The 21,009-nt window shown below is 46.2% G+C and overlaps 2 protein-coding genes across 4 annotated transcripts in view; one reads left to right on the top strand and one right to left on the bottom strand.

The window, feature by feature from the left end:
- tmed5 (transmembrane p24 trafficking protein 5) overlaps positions 1-14,830 on the bottom strand; it is a 44,928-nt gene extending 30,098 nt beyond the window's left edge. The window contains exon 1 of the mRNA XM_063063781.1: positions 14,538-14,830. Coding sequence (XP_062919851.1) covers positions 14,538-14,705 — 168 coding nt within the window. The 5' untranslated portion in view covers positions 14,706-14,830. The remainder of the gene's footprint in view (positions 1-14,537) is intronic.
- An 81-nt stretch (positions 14,831-14,911) lies between these two features.
- suco (SUN domain containing ossification factor) overlaps positions 14,912-21,009 on the top strand; it is a 110,961-nt gene continuing 104,863 nt past the window's right edge. For 2 of the 3 annotated variants that reach the window (XM_063063779.1, XM_063063780.1), the window contains exon 1: positions 15,319-15,602. In XM_063063779.1, the coding sequence (XP_062919849.1) occupies positions 15,550-15,602 (53 nt within the window). In that variant the 5' untranslated portion in view covers positions 15,319-15,549. Of the gene's footprint in view, positions 15,041-15,318; positions 15,603-21,009 lie in introns of those variants that run through there. The other variant, XM_063063778.1, reaches the window with a different exon arrangement.

Here is a 21,009-nt window from a genome sequence, read left to right as displayed (position 1 = left end):
TGATGCAGCCTGTCAGAATGCTCTCTCTCCCCCCACCCCCCATACCAGACAGTGATGCAGCCTGTCAGAATGCTCTCTCTCTCCCCCACCCCCCATACCAGACAGTGATGCAGCCTGTCAGAATGCTCTCTCCCCCCACCCCCCATACCAGACAGTGATGCAGCCTGTCAGAATGCTCTCTCCCCCCACCCCCCATACCAGACAGTGATGTAGCCTGTCAGAATGCTCTCTCTCCCCCCACCCCCCATACCAGACAGTGATGCAGCCTGTCAGAATGCTCTCTCTCCCCCCACCCCCCATACCAGACAGTGATGCAGCCTGTCAGAATGCTCTCTCCCCCCACCCCCCATCAGTGATGTAGCCTGTCAGAATGCTCTCTCCCCCCACCCCCCATACCAGACAGTGATGCAGCCTGTCAGAATGCTCTCTCTCCCCCCACCCCCCATACCAGACAGTGATGCAGCCTGTCAGAATGCTCTCTCTCCCCCCACCCCCCATACCAGACAGTAATGCAGCCTGTCAGAATGCTCTCTCCCCCCACCCCCCATACCAGACAGTGATGCAGCCTGTCAGAATGCTCTCTCCCCCCACCCCCCCATACCAGACAGTGATGCAGCCTGTCAGAATGCTCTCTCTCCCCCCACCCCCCATACCAGACAGTGATGCAGCCTGTCAGAATGCTCTCTCCCCCCACCCCCCATACCAGACAGTGATGCAGCCTGTCAGAATGCTCTCTCTCCCCCCACCCCCCATACCAGACAGTGATGCAGCCTGTCAGAATGCTCTCTCCCCCCACCCCCCATACCAGACAGTGATGTAGCCTGTCAGAATGCTCTCTCCCCCCACCCCCCATACCAGACAGTGATGCAGCCTGTCAGAATGCTCTCTCCCCCACCCCCATACCAGACAGTGATGCAGCCTGTCAGCTCTCTCTCCCCACCCCCCATACCAGACAGTGATGCAGCCTGTCAGAATGCTCTCTCCCCCCACCCCCCATACCAGACAGTGATGCAGCCTGTCAGAATGCTCTCTCCCCCCACCCCCCATACCAGACAGTGATGCAGCCTGTCAGAATGCTCTCTCTCCCCCCACCCCCCATACCAGACAGTGATGAGCCTGTCAGAATGCTCTCCCCCCACCCCCTACCAGACAGTATGAGCCTGTCAGTCAGAATGCTCTCTCTCCCCCCACCCCCCATACCAGACAGTGATGCAGCCTGTCAGATGCTCTCTCCCCCCACCCCCCATACCAGACAGTGATGCAGCCTGTCAGAATGCTCTCTCTCCCCCACCCCCCATACCAGACAGTGATGCAGCCTGTCAGAATGCTCTCTCCCCCCACCCCCCATACCAGACAGTGATGCAGCCTGTCAGAATGCTCTCTCTCCCCCCACCCCCCATACCAGACAGTGATGCAGCCTGTCAGAATGCTCTCTCTCCCCCACCCCCCATACCAGACAGTGATGCAGCCTGTCAGAATGCTCTCTCCCCCCACCCCCCATACCAGACAGTGATGCAGCCTGTCAGAATGCTCTCTCCCCCCACCCCCCATACCAGACAGTGATGCAGCCTGTCAGAATGCTCTCTCTCCCCCCACCCCCCATACCAGACAGTGATGATGCAGCCTCTCCCCCCACCCCCATACCAGACAGTGATGCCTGTCTCTCTCCCCCCACCCCCCATACCAGACAGTGATGCAGCCTGTCAGAATGCTCTCTCCCCCCACCCCCCATACCAGACAGTGATGCAGCCTGTCAGAATGCTCTCTCCCCCACCCCCCATACCAGACAGTGATGCAGCCTGTCAGAATGCTCTCTCCCCCCACCCCCCATACCAGACAGTGATGCAGCCTGTCAGAATGCTCTCTCCCCCCACCCCCCATACCAGACAGTGATGCAGCCTGTCAGAATGCTCTCTCTCCCCCACCCCCCATACCAGACAGTGATGCAGCCTGTCAGAATGCTCTCTCCCCCCACCCCCCATACCAGACAGTGATGCAGCCTGTCAGAATGCTCTCTCCCCACCCCCACCCCCCATCCCCCACCAGACAGTGATGCAGCCTGTCAGAATGCTCTCTCCCCCCACCCCCCATACCAGACAGTGATGCAGCCTGTCAGAATGCTCTCTCCCCCCACCCCCCATACCAGACAGTGATGCAGCCTGTCAGAATGCTCTCTCCCCCCACCCCCCATACCAGACAGTGATGCAGCCTGTCAGAATGCTCTCTCTCCCCCCACCCCCCATACCAGACAGTGATGCAGCCTGTCAGAATGCTCTCTCCCCCCACCCCCCATACCAGACAGTGATGCAGCCTGTCAGAATGCTCTCTCCCCCCACCCCCCATACCAGACAGTGATGCAGCCTGTCAGAATGCTCTCTCCCCCCACCCCCCATACCAGACAGTGATGCAGCCTGTCAGAATGCTCTCTCCCCCCACCCCCCATACCAGACAGTGATGCAGCCTGTCAGAATGCTCTCTCTCCCCCCACCCCCCATACCAGACAGTGATGCAGCCTGTCAGAATGCTCTCTCCCCCACCCCCCATACCAGACAGTGATGCAGCCTGTCAGAATGCTCTCTCTCCCCCCACCCCCCATACCAGACAGTGATGCAGCCTGTCAGAATGCTCTCTCTCCCCCCACCCCCCCATACCAGACAGTGATGCAGCCTGTCAGAATGCTCTCTCTCCCCCACCCCCCATACCAGACAGTGATGCAGCCTGTCAGAATGCTCTCTCCCCCACCCCCCATACCAGACAGTGATGCAGCTCAGACAGTATGCAGCCGTCTCTCTCCCCCCACCCCCCATACCAGACAGTGATGCAGCCTGTCAGAATGCTCTCTCCCCCACCCCCATACCAGACAGTATGCAGCCTGTCAGAACCCCCACCCCCCATACCAGACAGTGATGCAGCCTGTCAGAATGCTCTCTCCCCCCACCCCCCATACCAGACAGTGATGCAGCCTGTCAGAATGCTCTCTCCCCCCACCCCCCATACCAGACAGTGATGCAGCCTGTCAGAATGCTCTCTCTCTCCCCCACCCCCCATACCAGACAGTGATGCAGCCTGTCAGAATGCTCTCTCCCCCCACCCCCCATACCAGACAGTGATGCAGCCTGTCAGAATGCTCTCCTCCCCCCACCCCCCATACCAGACAGTGATGCTAGCCTGTCAGAATGCTCTCTCTCCCCCCACCCCCCATACCAGACAGTGATGCAGCCTGTCAGAATGCTCTCTCCCCCCACCCCCCATACCAGACAGTGATGCAGCCTGTCAGAATGCTCTCTCCCCCCACCCCCCACATACCAGACAGTGATGCAGCCTGTCAGAATGCTCTCTCCCCCCACCCCCCATACCAGACAGTGATGCAGCCTGTCAGAATGCTCTCTCCCCCCACCCCCCATACCAGACAGTGATGCAGCCTGTCAGAATGCTCTCTCTCCCCCCACCCCCCATACCAGACAGTGATGCAGCCTGTCAGAATGCTCTCTCCCCCCACCCCCCATACCAGACAGTGATGCAGCCTGTCAGAATGCTCTCTCCCCCCACACCCCCCATACCAGACAGTGATGCAGCCTGTCAGAATGCTCTCTCCCCCCACCCCCCATACCAGACAGTGATGCAGCCTGTCAGAATGCTCTCTCCCCCCACCCCCCATACCAGACAGTGATGAGCCTGTCAGAATGCTCTCTCCCCCCACCCCCCATACCAGACAGTGATGCAGCCTGTCAGAATGCTCTCTCCCCCCACCCCCCATGCTCTCTCCCCCACCCCCATACCAGACAGTGTAGCCTTCAGAATGCTCTCTCCCCACCCCCCATACCCAGTGTAGCCTGTCAGAATGCTCTCTCCCCCCACCCCCCATACCAGACAGTGATGATGCAGCCTGTCAGAATGCTCTCTCCCCCCACCCCCCATACCAGACAGTGATGCAGCCTGTCAGAATGCGACAGTGATGTAGCCTGTCAGAATGCTCTCCCCCCCACCCCCCATACCAGACAGTGATGCAGCCTGTCAGAATGCTCTCTCCTCGCACCCCCCATACCAGACCCCCAGTTCTCTCTCCCCTACCCCCACACCAGACAGTGATGCAGCCTGTCAGAATGCTCTCTCTCCCCCACCCCCATACCAGACAGTGATGCAGCCTGTCAGAATGCTCTCTCTCCCCCCACCCCCCATACCAGACAGTGATGTAGCCTGTCAGAATGCTCTCACCCCCCACCCCCATACCAGACAGTGATGAAGCCTGTCAGAATGCTCTCTCCCCCCACCCCCCATACCAGACAGTGATGCAGCCTGTCAGAATGCTCTCTCCTCTCGCAGCCTGTCAGATGCCCCCCACCCCCCATACCAGACAGTGATGAAGCCTGTCAGAATGCTCTCTCTCCCCCCACCCCCCATACCAGACAGTGATGTAGCCTGTCAGAATGTTCTCTGCTCGCACCCCCCATACCAGACAGTGATGAAGCCTGTCAGAATGCTCCCTTCGGTACACCTATAGAAGTTTGAGTGTTTTGGTTGACAAAACAAATCTTTTCACACTCCTAATCAAATATAGCCATTGTCTTGCCTTCTTTTCACTGCATCGATCGGTTGGGACCAGGTTAGATCCTCAGAGATCTTGACACCCAGCAACTTGAAATTGCTCACTCTCTCCACTTGACTTCTCTTACAAGGATTAGTTTACCATTCCTGAAGTCACAATCAGCTCTTTGGTCTTACTGACGTTGAGTGCCAGGTTGTTGCTGTGACGCCACTTAACTAGCTGGTATATCTCGCCCCTGTACACCCTCTCATCTCCATCTAAGATTCTACCAACAATGGTTGTAATCACTACACAGTCATGGGTATAGACGGCGTACAGCAGTGAGCTAAGCACACACCCGAGGGGTGCCGCCATTGTTGTCTGTCAACAAGGAGGAGATACTATCACCAATCCGCATAGATTGTCTTCTGGTTAGGAAATCGAAGATGCAATTGCAGAGACAGGTACAGAGCCCCAGATCCGGACTGTGGGAATGATGGTGTTAAAATGTTGAGCTATAGTCAACAAACAGCATCCTGACATAGGTGTTTGTATTGTCCAGGTGATCCAAGGCCACGTGAAGAGCCACTGAGACAGCACAAAGGATACTTGTCCTTATTAACCAGTAGATAAAACACAACAGCATCAAAGTTATGATGGAACAAAAGTGAGGCCAAGGCTGGAGTTTCATTTACAATTCTGATTATCATACTATGTAAAAAAAAGGGACTGCGTCATACAGGATACGGAAGAAATTCACCAGGATGTCACCTGTTCAGCCATGTAGGAAGACTGGACAGGCTGGTTTTTGTTTTCTTTGGAACGGGAAGGCTAAGTGGGTGGGAAACATTTTGATGCACACAAAATTATGATTGGGTAGATGGTGAAAACCTTTTCCTTGACAAGATTGACTATGATCAAAGGGCAGAGGTTCAAGATCAAGGATAAGAGATTTAGGTAGCTTTGACCTACGCACTGCCTGTTATGCACTGGCGTTTAAGACAGCAATAAAGGTCCTCCATCTCTGGTGGGCTTCCTTCATTGTGTCTGTAGTTGGGATTTCACTACTGTCAGTCATGTAAGTTCTGGGTGGAGAATCAGGAATACCATCACACTCAGATGTAGGAGGGTTTTTCATTGCTGTTTCTGTAAGTCTTGTTTTACCGGATAGAGTTGTTAGCCCTGAGCAGAACCCCTGAACCCCTGAACCTGGAGGCCTGATGGAGTACTCAGTCTGGCCTCTACCCTTTTGACCTGTTTGGCATGGGTAACACTACCAAGAGCTAAAGCACAAGGCCCTGACTCCAGCCAACATTACTCCCTGGGTCATCGAAGCACACAAGCTTCCAAACCTTACAGCAAGGCCATGGTCCTTTCGTATGTCAGAGGGCTTTTAGGTAAGATTTTTCTTTCTATTTAGAAGGTAGTTGCAATCTGGAATTCACTGCGAAGAGGTAGTTGAGGCATACTCTTAAAGCTTCTGAAGGATTTGGAAGAGCACTTGGATCTTTGAAATTGATAACGTCAAGGATGACATTAAGACGAGAAGGCATAGTTTTAAGGTGCTTGGAAGTAGGGACAGAGGAGATGTCATGGGGTAAGTTTTTTTTAAACGCAGAGAGGTGAGTGCATGGAATGGGCTGCTGGCAGCGGTGGTGGAGGCGGATACGATAGGGTCTTCTAAGAGACTCCTAGATGGACACATGGAGGTTAGAAAAATAGAGGGCTATGGGTAAGCCTAGGCAGTTCTAAGGTAAGGACATGTTCGGCACAGCTTTGTGGGCCGAAGGACCTGTATTGTGCTGTAGGTTTTCTATGTTTCTATGTTACTATTTGAGAGCGTATGCTCAATTGGCGATAATCTCAAAAATTTTCTCGCAGGCCATGGTAATTTTGCACCAAGACTTTTAAGGAAGAAGGATGTATCATGTTGCTTATTTATGGGTATTCATGTTTTACTATTAATAAAAGTACAACAAACATTTAAATAAATGAAGCATTTTAGAAAATATGTTCAAAAAGTATGAATACCAATCTTTTAAAAAGTCAATTGAACAATAAGTATTGATGGAAGTAACAAATTAGTATTTACCCTCATTATCACTGAATATTCAAGTTTTTGGATCATTGGGACCTCTTTTGGCGCAGGCGTGACCTGTACAAAAAGGATGGGTTACACTTGAATCCTAGGGGGACCAATATCCTGGCAGAGAGATTAGCGAGGGCTACTGAGGTGACTTTAAACTAGAATGGTTGGGGGGTGGGAATCAAATTAAAGAGGCTAGGCGTGAGGAGGTTAGTTCACAACAGGGGGATGGGAACCAGTGCAGAGAGAGACAGAGGGGTGTAAAGTGAGGGTAGAAGCAAAAAGTACTTCGGAGAAAAGTAAAAGTGGCAGGCTGACAAATCCAGGGCAAGCATTAAAAAGGGCCACTTTTCAACATAATTGTATAAGGGCTAAGAGAGTTGTAAAAGAGCGCCTGAAGGCTTTGTGAGTCAATGCAAAGAGCATTCGTAATAAGGTGGATGAATTGAAAGTGCAGATTGTTATTAATGATTATGATATAGTTGGGATCACAGAGACATGGCTCCAGGGTGACCAGGGATGGGAGCTCAACGTTCAGGGATATTCAATATTCAGGAGGGATAGACATGAAGGAAGGGGAGGTGGGGTGGCGTTGCTGGTTAAAGAAGAGATTAACACAATAGAAAGGAAGGACATAAGCCGGGAAGATGTGGAATTGATATGGGTAGAGCTGCGTAACACTAAGGGGCAGAAAACGCTGGTGGGAGTTGTGTACAGGCCACCTAACAGTAGTAGTGAGGTCGGAGATGGTATTAAACAGGAAATTAGAAATGTGTGCAATAAAGGAACAGCAGTTATAATGGGTGACTTCAATCTACATGTAGATTGGGTGAACCAAATTGGTAAAGGTGCTGAGGAAGAGGATTTCTTGGAATGTATGCGGGATGGTTTTTTGAACCAACATGTCGAGGAACCAACTAGAGAGCAGGCTATTCTGGACTGGGTTTTGAGCAATGAGGAAGGGTTAATTAGCGATCTTGTCGTGAGAGGCCCCTTGGGTAAGAGTGACCATAATATGGTGGAATTCTTCATTAAGATGGAGAGTGACATAGTTAATTCAGAAACAAAGGTTCTGAACTTAAAGAAGGGTAACTTTGAAGGTATGAGACGTGAATTAGCTAAGATAGACTGGCAAATGACACTTAAAGGATTGACGTTGGATATGCAGTGGCTAGCATTTAAAGGTTGCATGGATGAACTACAACAATTGTTCATCCCAGTTTGGCAAAAGAATAAATCAAGGAAGGTAGTGCACCTGTGGCTGACAAGAGAAATTAGGGATAGTATCAATTCCAAGAAGAAGCATACAAATTAGCCAGAGAAAGTGGCTCACCTGAGGACTGGGAGAAATTCAGAGTTCAGCAGAGGAGGACAAAGGGCTTAATTAGGAAGGGGAAAAAAGATTATGAGAAAAAACTGGCAGGGAACATAAAAACTGACTGTAAAAGCTTTTATAGATATGTAAAAAGGAAAAGACTGGTAAAGACAAATGTAGGTCCCCTACAGACAGAAACAGGTGAATTGATTATGGGGAGCAAGGACATGGCAGACCAATTGAATAATTACTTTGGTTCTGTCTTCACTAAGGAGGGCATAAATAATCTTCCAGAAATAGTAGGGGACAGAGGGTCAGGTGAGATGGAGGAACTGAGTGAAATACATGTTAGTAGGGAAGTGGTGTTAGGTAAATTGAAGGGATTGAAGGCAGATAAATCCCCAGGGCCAGATGGTCTGCATCCTAGAGTGCTTAAGGAAGTAGCCCAAGAAATAGTGGATGCATTAGTGATAATTTTTCAAAACTCGTTAGATTCTGGACTAGTTCCTGAAGATTGGAGGGTGGCTAATGTAACTCCACTTTTTAAAAAAGGAGGGAGAGAGAAACCGGGGAATTATAGACCGGTTAGCCTAACGTCGGCGGTGGGGAAACTGCTGGAGTCAGTTACCAAAGATGTGATAACAGCACATTTGGAAAGCGGTGAAATCATCGGACAAAGTCAGCATGGATTTGTGAAAGGAAAATCGTGTCCGATGAATCTCATAGAATTTTTTGAGGATGTAACTAGTAGAGTGGATAGGGGAGAACCAGTGGATGTGGTATATTTGGATTTTCAAAAGGCTTTTGACAAGATCCCACACAGGAGATTAGTGTGCAAACTTAAAGCACACGGTATTGGGGGTAAGGTATTGATGTGGATGGAGAATTGGTTAGCAGACAGGAAGCAAAGAGTGGGAATAAACGGGATCTTTTCAGAATGGCAGGCGGTGACTAGTGGGGTACCGCAAGGCTCAGTGCTGGGACCCCAGTTGTTTACAATATATATTAATGACTTGGATGAGGGAATTAAATGCAGCATCTCCAAGTTTGCGGATGACATGAAGCTGGGTGGCAGTGTTAGCTGTGAGGAGGATGCTGAGAGGATGCAGAGTGACTTGGATAGGTTGGATGAGTGGGCAAATTCATGGCAGATGCAATTTAATGTGGATAAATGTGAAGTTATCCACTTTGGTGGCAAAAATAGGAAAACAGATTATTATCTGAATGGTGGCCGATTAGGAAAAGGGGAGGTGCAACGAGACCTGGGTGTCATTATACACCAGTCATTGAAAGTGGGCATGCAGGTACAGCAGGCGGTGAAAAAGGCGAATGGTATGCTGGCAGTTATAGCGAGAGGATTCGAGTACAGGAGCAGGGAGGTACTACTGCAGTTGTACAAGGCCTTGGTGAGACCACACCTGGAGTATTATGTGCAGTTTTGGTTCCCTAATCTGAGGGAAGACATCCTTGCCATAGAGGGAGTACAAAGAAGGTTCACCAGATTGATTCCTGGGATGGCAGGACTTTCATATGAAGAAAGACTGGATGAACTGGGCTTGTACTCGTTGGAATTTAGAAGATTGAGAGGGGATCTGATTGAAACGTATAAAATCCTAAAGGGATTGGACAGGCTAGATGCAGGAAGATTGTTCCCGATGTTGGGGAAGTCCAGAACAAGGGGTCACAGTTTGAGGATAAAGGGGAAGCCTTTTAGGACCGAGATTAGGAAAAACTTCTTCACACAGAGAGTGGTGAATCTGTGGAATTCTCTGCCACAGGAAACAGTTGAGGCCAGTTCATTGGCTATATTTAAGAGGGAGTTAGATATGGCCCTTGTGGCTACGGGGATCAGGGGGTATGGAGGGAAGGCTGGGGCGGGGTTCTGAGTTGGATGATCAGCCATGATCATAATAAATGGCGGTGCAGGCTCGAAGGGCCGAATGGCCTACTCCTGAACCTATTTTCTATCTAGTGTTCACTCACACACAATACAAGAAGAAACACAAGCAGAGCGAAGTAGGGAACTCGATTCTATCATTGCTTTTTTTGTGGGGGAGTGGGTGGGGATTTTGGGGTCTGTGAGTTTTGTTTCCTTTTTCACGTGCGGGGGGAGGTTGATGTATGGCCTTTCTGTATTTCTTGGCTCTTTGGAGAAGACGTATCAGAGTTGTATTGTACATGCATACATATTGTACAATAAAATGAACCTTTGATCATTTGGCCCAACTATTTGCTATACTGCTACTGATGTGTCCACCAGGTCTGTGAGGATTTCAAAACATATTATCCAAAATTCTATGTTCTCACGACTATCTCGCTGAAGCCAAACTGACGTGAGACATCTACTGTGAAGACATCTCATTGCTGTTGGGTTGTAAGAAAATCATTCACTACTCCATTTAGAAGTAAAGATAATGATCAAGTTGAAGCTCAATTACCATTCAAGCAGACACAGGAATACACCTAAATGAAACAGCAACACACACAAAAAATGCTGGTGAACGCAGCAGGCCAGGCAGCATCTATCGGAAGAGTTACAGTCGACGTTTCGGGCCAGGACCTGAAGGGTCTGACGAAGGGTCTCGGCCCGAAACGTCAACTGTACCTCTTCCTACAGATGCTGCCTGGCCTGCTGCATTCACCAGCATTTTTTGTGTGTGTTGCTTAAATTTCCTGCATCTGCAGATTTCCTCCTGCTTGTGTTTTTAAATGAAACAGCGTTCCTTTGGATCCAAGATGCAAAACACAGAACCAACAGTCACACACAGCACTTATATCACATAATTATAATAGCAGATAACATAGCTACACAGCAAAAAATACTAATTTGGCCGAATCCCTGAGAGCCATGTTTCTGCAGGAACAACCTGCAGCAGTTCCCCATATCACTCAGTGCAGCTGCAGAGAAAGCAATCCAGCTCGTCTCCCACTGAGCAAGCACTAGAGAGCAGCACAGTGGGAGGAGTCTGCCTGAAACCCCGCACAGAATCTACAGCACACAGCCAGCTCTGGCATCTCCTTCCTTGGTGGCTGAAACCTCCGACCCCAAGGAATAAATGAGGCCTGGTCTGTACCACAACCGAGGCCACGCAGCTCCCTTGCTGTCAGACCTTGCAAATGAACCACTAAGTTTTACACGCCATATTAAGACAATTACAAAGTCAGCCTACTACCATCTTAAAAATTTAGCAAGAATGAAAGGGTCTCGGCAAGATTGAAAAAACACTTGTCCATGCATTTATTTTTAGTAGGCTTGTCAACTGTAATGGTTTTCACAGGTTTCTGTAAAAATATCCCTCAGACAGCTGCAGCTCATTCAGAACACTGCTGCTAGTGTCCTCACTGAGACCAAGCAAGTAGAACACATCACCCTAGTTCTCAGATCGCAACACTGGCTTCCTGTCCATCGGAGATTTGTCTTTAAAATATTACTACTGATTTATGAAGCACTGAATGGTCTTGGGCCAAAATACATCTTCAATCTCTGTTGCATTATGAACCTTCCTGAGGTCTCAGGTCATCTGGGGTGGGTTTGCTTACTGCCCCCGGGGTCAAAACTAAACATGGCGAAGCAGGTTTTAGTTACTATGCTCCACATATCTGGAAAAACCTTCCAGAGGATCTGAAGTCTACTCCAACTTTAAGCTCTTTTAAAATCAAGGCTTAAAACTTTTCTTTTTGCTTTAGCTTTTAATTAGAATCTCCTGCACTGTAACTTTTATCCCTCTTTAAATCTATTTAACATTATCTATTTTTTGCATGATTTTATTCTCCTTTGTATGTCTGAGATTTGATGTTTGATTTTTATATCTTGTTCTCTGTAAAGCACTTTGAACTGCCCTTGTTTGAAAAATGCTATACAAATAAACTTGCCTTGCAGTATTCCACATAATCATTTTCCAATGTTCTATAGATTCAGGATCAGTTCCTGTGGATTGGAGGGTAGCTAATGTTATCCCACTTTTTAAGAAAGGAGGGAGAAGGAAAACAGGGAATTATAGACCATTTAAGCCTGACATCAGTGGTGGGGAAGATGCTGGAGTCAATGATAAAGGATGAAATTACGACACATCTGGATAGCAGTAACAGGATCGGTCCGAGTCAGCATGGATTTACGAAGGGGAAATCATGCTTGACTATTCTTCTGGGATTTTTTGAGGATGTACCTATGAAAATGGACACGGGAGAGCCAGTGGATGTAGTGTACCTGGGCTTTCAGAAAGCCTTTGATAAGGTCCCACATAGCAGATTAGTGGGCAAAATTAGGACACATGGTATTGGGGGCAGAGTACTGACATGGATTGAAAATTGGCTGGCTGACAGGAAACAAAGATTAGCGATTAACAGGTCCCTTTCGGAATGGCAGGCGGTGACCAGTGGGGTACCGCAAGGCTCGGTGCTGGGACCGCAGCTATTTACAATATACATTAATGATTTAGATGAAGGGATTAAAAATAACATTAGCAAATTTGCAGATGACACAAAGCTGGGTGGCAGTGTAAAATGTGAGGAGGATGTTTTGAGAATGCAGGGTGACTTGGACAGGTTGGGTGAGTGGGCAGATGCAGTTTAATGTGGATAAATGTGAGGTTATCCACTTTGGTGGTAAGAGCAGGAAGGCAGATTATTATCTAAACGGAGTCAAGTTAGGAAAAGGGGAAGTACAACGGGATCTAGGTGTTCTTGTACATCAGTCACTGAAAACAAGCATGCAAGTACAGCAGGCAGTGAAGAAAGCTAATGGTATGCTGGCCTTCATAACAAGGGGAATTGAGTATAAGAGCAAAGAGGTCCTTCTGCAGCTGTACAGGGCCCTGGTGAGACCACACCTGGAGTATTGTGTGCAGTTTTGGTCTCCAAATTTGAGGAAGGAAATTCTTGCTATCGAGGGACTGCAGCATAGGTTCACGAGGTTAATTCCCCAGATGGCGCAACTGTCATATGTCGAAAGATTGGAACAATTGGAACAACTGGGCTTGTATACACTGGAATTTAGAAGGATGAGAGAGGATCTGATCGAAACATATAAGATTATTAAGGGATTGGACACGCTGGAGGCAGGAAACATGTTCCCGATGTTGGGGGAGTCCAGAACCAGAGGCCACAGTTTCAGAGTAAGGGGTAGGCCATTTAGGATGGAGTTGAGGAAAAACTTTTTCACCCAGAGAGTTGTGGATCTGTGGAATGCTCTGCCTCAGAAGGTTGTGGAGGTGAATTCTCTGGATGCTTTCAAGAAAGAGTTAGATAGAGCTCTTAAAGAAAGCGGAGTCAAGTGATATGGGGAGAAGGCAGGACCGGGGTAGTGACTGTGGATGATCATCCATGATCACAGTGAATGGCAGTGCTGGCTCGAAGGGCCGAATGGCCTACTCCTGCACCTCTTGTCTATTACCAATATCCAACAGGATCTTGCAATCAACAAAAGTGTGCAAAAAAATCCTTTTATAATGGATGGGTTTTAGAAAATCAAGGGGTGGCACTGTATGCCAACATTTTGTGTTCCACATGGCACCTTGGGCATACTTGCTTCATGGTCGCCATTCCAGGCTATGGCAGTGACAGAGTGCTAGCAAATGTTAGTATAGTGGTACCTCATTGACCAATAGGCCTGGTTGGAGTAGGATTTTGACTAATTTGCTGCTTTTCATCTACAATTGTGCAGGACTGAGCTGTGACAGGGGATTCTTTGAGAAAGATGGAAGAATAGACCAGGGAGTGATAAAGGGAACTGTTCCTCTGTAAACACAAGACACTGCAGATACTAGAATCTGGAGCACAAACTACCCAAAGAGCAACATCTATGGAGACAATGGGATGGTCCTTTTGGAATGCAAAGAGGAGGAGAAGATATGTCTGATGGTAGAATATGGCAGAAATTGCCAAGGATGATCCAATGAATGTGGAGGTTGGAGGAGCAAAGTAACATAAGTACTGATTCTGACAAAGGCAAGGGCTCATGATGGATAGGGATCAAGTAAAGGTTGAGGTAGGATGGGAATTGGCCACGAGGGTAATGAGATTTTCAAGTTCTGCATAGGTGTTTGGTGGAACACTAATGTAGTCTTGAAAAAGTTTCATTTTACAGGGTCAGATAAATTGTGTGTTTGCAACAGCATGAGCTATTAATACTCAGTTACTTTTCTAGATTGGTTGTTCAGTCTTTGTGTATATTGCATCTTACAACAATGTGCTGGAGGAGCTGAGCAAGTGAAGGAAGCATCTATGAATGGGAATAAACAGTTAATGTTTTGGGCCAAGACTCATCTTCATCGTCTCGGTCCAAAATGCCCACTGCTTATTCTTGTCCATAGGTGCTGCTTGACCTGCTGAGTTCCTCCAGCACAATGTGTGTATTGTTCTAGATTTCCAGCATCTGCAGTACCTCTTGGGTTTGTTATAAGGTGTATGTTCTTACTGATAGTTAAGAAACAGAGAAATATACTAATACCCATACAGAAACTACGACCACTACAGGAATATTATTGAACAAGTATCCCAAATACTTTGTATTTATACTCACTTTCATAATAGAGCCATAATTTTAAAGAAAACATCACTAAGTGGCTGTATACAGAAATAACACTAAGTACAGAAACGCGCCTGTTGCCAACCTGATATTCAATCTCCAGGGTGGCATCTTTCTTCATAGTTTGGTAGAAACACTCCTTCTGCCCCGCCGGCAGAGTGAAAGTGAAATCGCTATCATAGGACTGAGAGAAACCGAACGCGACTCTCGCCAAACCGCAGACCATAAACGGCAGCCATGACATCGCACCCATCGTCGCCCGTGGGAGGCGAAGGAGACAGACGGATGGATGAAGTGAGGAGCCCAGGCAGCGGCCCGGGACGAGGAGCGAAGATGGGGGAATAAACTTGCACACCGGAACGCACGCACTGCGCGACCCGTCGCTCCTGCCCACTGGTCCAATCACAGCGCCAATTCAGCGCTACGTCATTCAACCAGCCGCCAGACCTTCCATCATTCCCGCCGTAGTCGGAAGTTAAATATCGCGTCTTGGTTATTTGGGGAAACAACTACGCCCTAAAAAAAGCACCGCCGCCCATCTGAATTAACCACATCACGCCAGTGGAGTGCTCAGAACATCCGTCTCTGGTACAGTTACCCTTTCACCACATGCCTCATGTCGCGTCGGTAACGCGTCTCTCTACGCTACAACTACAACTCCCACCGTGCATTCCGGCTTGACGCGGTGAGCTCAGTTGTTGACGCAACAACAGATGAGGTTGCTGAGTGGGCGGTTCCTCGCCCCTGTTTGTTGCGTCAATGGGTGCAGGCGGGAGGAGTATTTTTCACACTCTGCTTTCAATGGTCGGCATGGTTAGAGGAGGAGGAGGGGCGGGGAGGAGGTGAGATGGGCGGGGGCACGGGCAGCCAGGCGGCGTGGCCGACTTTTTAAATACTAATGAGGTTCCAACTCGACAGCGCGAGTCGGCGGACGGGGCTCCCATGTGCAACGCGCGGCGTCGCGGCCTGTTGGTTCCCGGCGTCAGTGGAGGCGACGGGCTGCTGAGCCTCCATGGAGCCCAGTGACCGAGCGAAGGACGATTAAAGAGAGCGTCCGGTGGAGGAAAGGCTACGAGGATGTCAATTACTGTGAAAAGATGAACCAGCGGCACGTTTTGTTTGTATGTTTGAGTATCTCGGTGTTATACTGGTAAGTGATGCAGGGGCAGCCCGCCTTCCCCTTCAACAACACTATACTCTTCCCCCCCCACCCCCCATTTCTATCCCTCACCCCAGACTTGTGTCCCTAACCCACAGGCTTGCATTCCAACTAGGCCTGGTCTTCAGCTAGGGCGCTGTTTCGCTTTCAACAGTTTCTGGCTGAAAATGGGACGGACGGAGGCTCCTAACAAGTTTGAAGTTTCATAATGTAATTGGGGGATTTCTTTCGGGGGGAAAATACCTCAGAATCCTGCCTTTGTACTGATAGAAAATATGAGGCCATTATTATGGGGTGGTGTGTTTGGTTTCTTCATGTCTCTCTGCCAATCTACGGTCGCTTTTACGTGCTGTCCGAATGATTCTGAAGGTTTTGTGTCCTTACGACGTCTCTTGTAATTTTTCATTCTTCGTCTTCTCTCCTCAACTGACATCTGCATTTAAAAGTGTTATTTCTATAGCTTAAAATCGCTGTATTTATTTTTAAAATGTTTTTCTGCATGTGACATGTAATTCTATTTTAGTTTTCATTTCGACTCTGAACCAAGCCTTATAATTTGGAATTGGTTCTCAAAAGTTCTTATGGTGCTACTGTAAAGTTTACAATTGCTTTTGAAGAGTTGCCAGATAGCAGGTCTGTATAGGGTAGCATGTTGTGAACTCCATATGGCTCTGAATGTGATGCCCTTAGCTTCAATTATATCATCAGTACGTGTGGATGGATGCCTGGTGGTGAAAGGAGTAAACGGATTGCATGCTTTCCTTGAGCAAGAAATCATTTAGACATTAGATCCTTGACTGTAGTATCAACATTGCCAACTGCATTCAAGGTCACCTCCTATCTTAACTTTCCTGCCTCTGGCTCTTAAGGAGACATGATCATCTGCAGTCTCAGCTACTTTGTTGTCCGTATAAAACAAGTGACTAATTTGTTGTCTATATCAAACACCTGTTTCCTATCTTTTTCTCTTAAAGCTGTTTAATTTCCCAGTCTTGTTGAATTTTCTAAAGCACTGTGACACTTGAATTATTTAAGTTCACTGGGCTTAATATTAACGGAAATTATATGTAGTTTACAATGTTAGTTTTAAGTAACTATCCAAATCCAGCATACTTTGCAAAATATTGTTTCTAGTTTCTGGCTCCTGTAAGAGAGCAAGAGCCCAAGTGGGCACAAGCTAATGTATTGGATAATCATGTCCAAGATCTGGCTATTAACTTTTTACCCCAATTTACATATGATGCATGACCTCAAGTAAGTTTTTAGTTGCCCTACTTTTTAGTACTAGTTTTGATTTCAAAGTTGCATTGAAAATGTGTTGATTTGCTTAGATATTAAGGATTTTTCTCAAAACTTAAAATGTGTTCACCAGCCTGCGAGTTACATTGCAAAGAAGTGGGAACAGATTGTACTGGTGCTTGGAGAATAATATTAATATCTGAAAATTTGTCCTCACTATATTTTTATTCTCTAACAATTAAATATTTTAGTTCATAATAAAAGAAAAAATGAGGCAATTGATACTTGCAATTATGCACAAATGAAAAACAACTATAAAAATGGGTGAGAGGAATGTGAATATCCAAAAGTTGTTGACTGAGTTGCAGTATTCCACATTTGCCTTCTGAAAGCTTTGACTTTCTGGTTGTCTTGAAATGCACTGAATGGCTGAAGATGCTATAGTTGGATGATTAGTGCAAGCTAAGTTCCTGCAATTTGTTTTTTTTAATCAATTTAACTTCATGGTCATTAAGGGTTATTTACTGCTAATTGTTCCTCTAGACCTATAAATTAACTATTATATTTCTTGTTTATTTAAATTTTTTATTTATCTTCTGCTTTTATTCACTTCTCTTTTCACTCTATCTTTCTGCAAACGATTTGAAATTGAACTGAGCCACTCAAATTTGCACACATCGGTGCACTGTCAATTTCACAATTCTTTGATCTGATTAACTAAGACAAGCCATGTTGCTTATCTTGTTAACTTGAAGGCTCTTGTCCCTCACCAAAAACAGAGGAAGACAAGCCTAAGAAAAAATGTGCAGTAAGAAGAATAATTTTAATTTTGACATGAAATGGCATTTGATGCACAATTTTAAGATAACTGCAAAGGGATTCAGAGGATTAAGATAGATGCATTTCAGGGCAAATATTTGAAATTAAAATTTACTTAACTACCAATAGATGAGGTCCTCTGGGAGGAAAACGGAAAATTTCAGGAATGTCTAAAGAATCATTTAGCTAAGAGTTGCTGCCAACACCAGTGATTCCAGTTCAATCTGGATCACCAATGTTACCTTTGTGGTGTTTGTACATTCTCCCTTTGCATGGGTTTCCTTCCACTTTCCAAAAACATACGCAGTGTTGGGGTTAATTGGCTGCTGAAATAAGCCTGCAGCATGTATGTGAGTGCTCGAATCTAGATGGGGAGTGTGTGAGGTGTGGGTGGTTGATGAAGATAAGAGAATAAAATGGATACAACAGGAATTCTGCAGATGCTGGAAATTCAAGCAACACGCATCAACAACAGGAATTCTGCAGATGCTGGAAATTCAAGCAACACATATCAAAGTTGCTGGTGAACGCAGCAGGCCAGGCAGCATCTCTAGGAAGAGGTACAGTCGATGTTTCAGGCCGAGACCCTTGGTCAGAATAAAATGGATGATTGTCAATGGGTGCTTGATGGTCATATGGGTGAAAGGGCCTGCTCTGTGACTCAGACTTACAACGAAGATGTGCAAAGTTCCTGATCTGCAGCACCAAGATGAAAGAAATGTTTTCAATAGGTTACATTATTGCAAGAGAATGATAAAACAAATGGATTCCTTGATTTTTTTTTTAAAAGTAAGCTACAACACAGTATCTAACTGCAATTTTCAGAATTTCTCAGTGGAGATTCCTGTAGCTTATCAAAATTTGTAATGATTACAGGTGTTCATTTTCTAGAAGGATAAGAGGTGTACACGTTAAAATTATGCATTGAGCCAGGAGATTTAATATTTTGATTAAGTGGGAAGAATTCATTTGTGTACCATGTGTTTTCTGCCAGCTAATCAGTTACAATATGTCATAGCTGTTTATTATTCTGGGTTTTGATAATAAAACAGTTCTACTTTCTGGTAAACTTGGTCATCTTCCATGATCTATGTGGCATTTACTGAGTCCTTTGCTGTTTAACGATTTGTAGAATTTCATTGCCTACGCTGGTTGGTAGTGAGGCATCTTGAATGTGTAGAGTTAGGACATCAAGGATTAACATTACCAATATTCACCATTTTGTTTGTTCCTCCTTCAATAACTTGGATGCATTATGATCATGACCTCCCTTGTTCTTCAAGCACTCTGTTCACTGTCTCCCCTCCCCCTCATCTCACGGCTATACCACCACATGTCCTGCCCACCCTTTAGTCAATGTCAGCTTCAGCAAGGTCTTCGATGAGATTTGATACAGTGGCCAACTCTGGAAGGTTAGATCATATGAGATCCAAGGGGAATAGCTAATTGGATTCATGATTGGTTTAATGGCAGTAAGCAGAGTAACAGTTAGAAGGTTGTTTCCTGGAATGGAGGCCTCTCACTAGTGGTGTGGCATGGAAATCAATGCTTGGACTTTTACTTTTCATTGTTTATATAAATGACATGGATGAGAATGTACGAGGCATGATTAGTAAGTTTTCAGATGACACTCAAATAAATGGTATTGTTGACAGTGAAGAAGGTTATCACAAAATACAAGGGGATCAGCTTGGTGAGTGGGCCACAGACTGGCAAATGGTTCTCAGTTTGGATAAGTGCAAAATGTTGCATTTTGGAAAGTCAACCAGGATAGGACTTGTACAACAAATGGTGGCACGTTGGGGAGTATTGTGGAACATCAGGACCAAGGAATAAAGGTACATGGTTTCCAGAGAGCAGCATTGCAGATGATGTGTCTGTAGTTACACTGTGGAGAGCATTCTGACAGGCTGCATCACTGTCTGTTATGGAGGGGCTACTACACAGGACCGAAAGAAGCTGCAGAAGGTTGTAGATCTAGTCAGCTCCATCTTGGGCACTAGCCTACAAAGTACCCAGGACATCTTCAGGGAGTGGTGTCTCAGAAAGGCAGCACCCATTATTAAGGACCTTCAGCACCCAGGGCATGCGCTTTTCTCACTGTTACCATCAGATTGGAGATGCAGAAGCCTGAAGGCACACACTCATCAATTCAGGAACAGTTTATTCCCCTCTACCATCCGATTCCTAAATGGATGTTGAAGCTTTGAACACTACCTCACTTTTTTAATATACAGTATTTTGTTTTTGCACATTAAAACAAAATTTTTCAGTATGTGTAATTGATTTACTTATTGTTTTCTTTTTATTATTTTTCTCTCTCTGCTAGATTATGTATTGCATTGAACTGCTGCTGCTAAGTTCACAAATTTCACATCACACGCCGGTGATAGTAAACCTGATTCTGAAGTGGTGAAACAATTATTCCCCTCCCTAACCAGCAACAAATATCAAACCCAGTGATGAACTTAAAAAGTAATTGAGTTAACTGTTCATTATTGGTTATAATTCTGCTCTACTTCACTGAATTGAAGTCCAGATATGTTCCTTTCCTTTGGAACATGGGTATGATTTTTTTTTTGCCTGACTTACTAGCTGATTGACTACTATCCTGTTACTAGGCATGGAGAACAAAAATGGTTCCTATTGGCTTGTGTCAGTTTTGATGCACAGACAGCATTACATAGTCTGTTCTCTCTACAAGTACTGACTGTTTCCAGCTTTTTGTACCAGGTTTTGTAGTTTTTTTCCCGAAGTCTTTACATCTGATTTTTTTAGTTGTTGATTGCAATTAATCTTAAAACATGAAGTCAAACTTGATCAACTTTCTTGAGGATTCTATTTGTCTTTTAAATATCTTTGTTTTGCTTTTAATCTGTTTAAATGCAACATCCTATGATTGAGGAGCTGAAACAGTCAATGTGGCTTCACTTGCCCTTCCTGCTTGAGCTATCCAGTCAGTTTCACAAGTACATTTTTTGTTCAGTGCCTTGTAATATGTTGCTTCTCAATTTAGTTCATGGCTGGAATGGCGATGTATAACCAGAATATAGCTCATTTACTGATTTTTGATGTTTCAGAGCACATTAGAGATCATAACTTCAGTGGCACAGGATAGCAAGGTGCTAAATTGAGTTGAACCAGTACTACTTCCGATTGTCCCAACCAAAGTGCCTTTTACACAAAAAATGCTGCTGAACGCAGCAGGCCAGGCAGCATCTATAGGAAGAGGTACAGTCGACATTTCGGGCGAAGGGTCCCGGCCCGAAACGTCGACTGTACCTCTTCCTATAGATGCTGTCTGGCCTGCTGCGTTCACCAGAATTTTTTGTGTGTGTTG

This window comes from Mobula hypostoma, chromosome 12, assembly GCF_963921235.1.
Source record: "Mobula hypostoma chromosome 12, sMobHyp1.1, whole genome shotgun sequence".
Classification (NCBI taxonomy): domain Eukaryota; kingdom Metazoa; phylum Chordata; class Chondrichthyes; order Myliobatiformes; family Myliobatidae; genus Mobula; species Mobula hypostoma.
The sequence above is the reverse complement of the archived record's forward strand: the minus strand, read 5'-3'. Positions and strand labels throughout refer to the sequence as shown.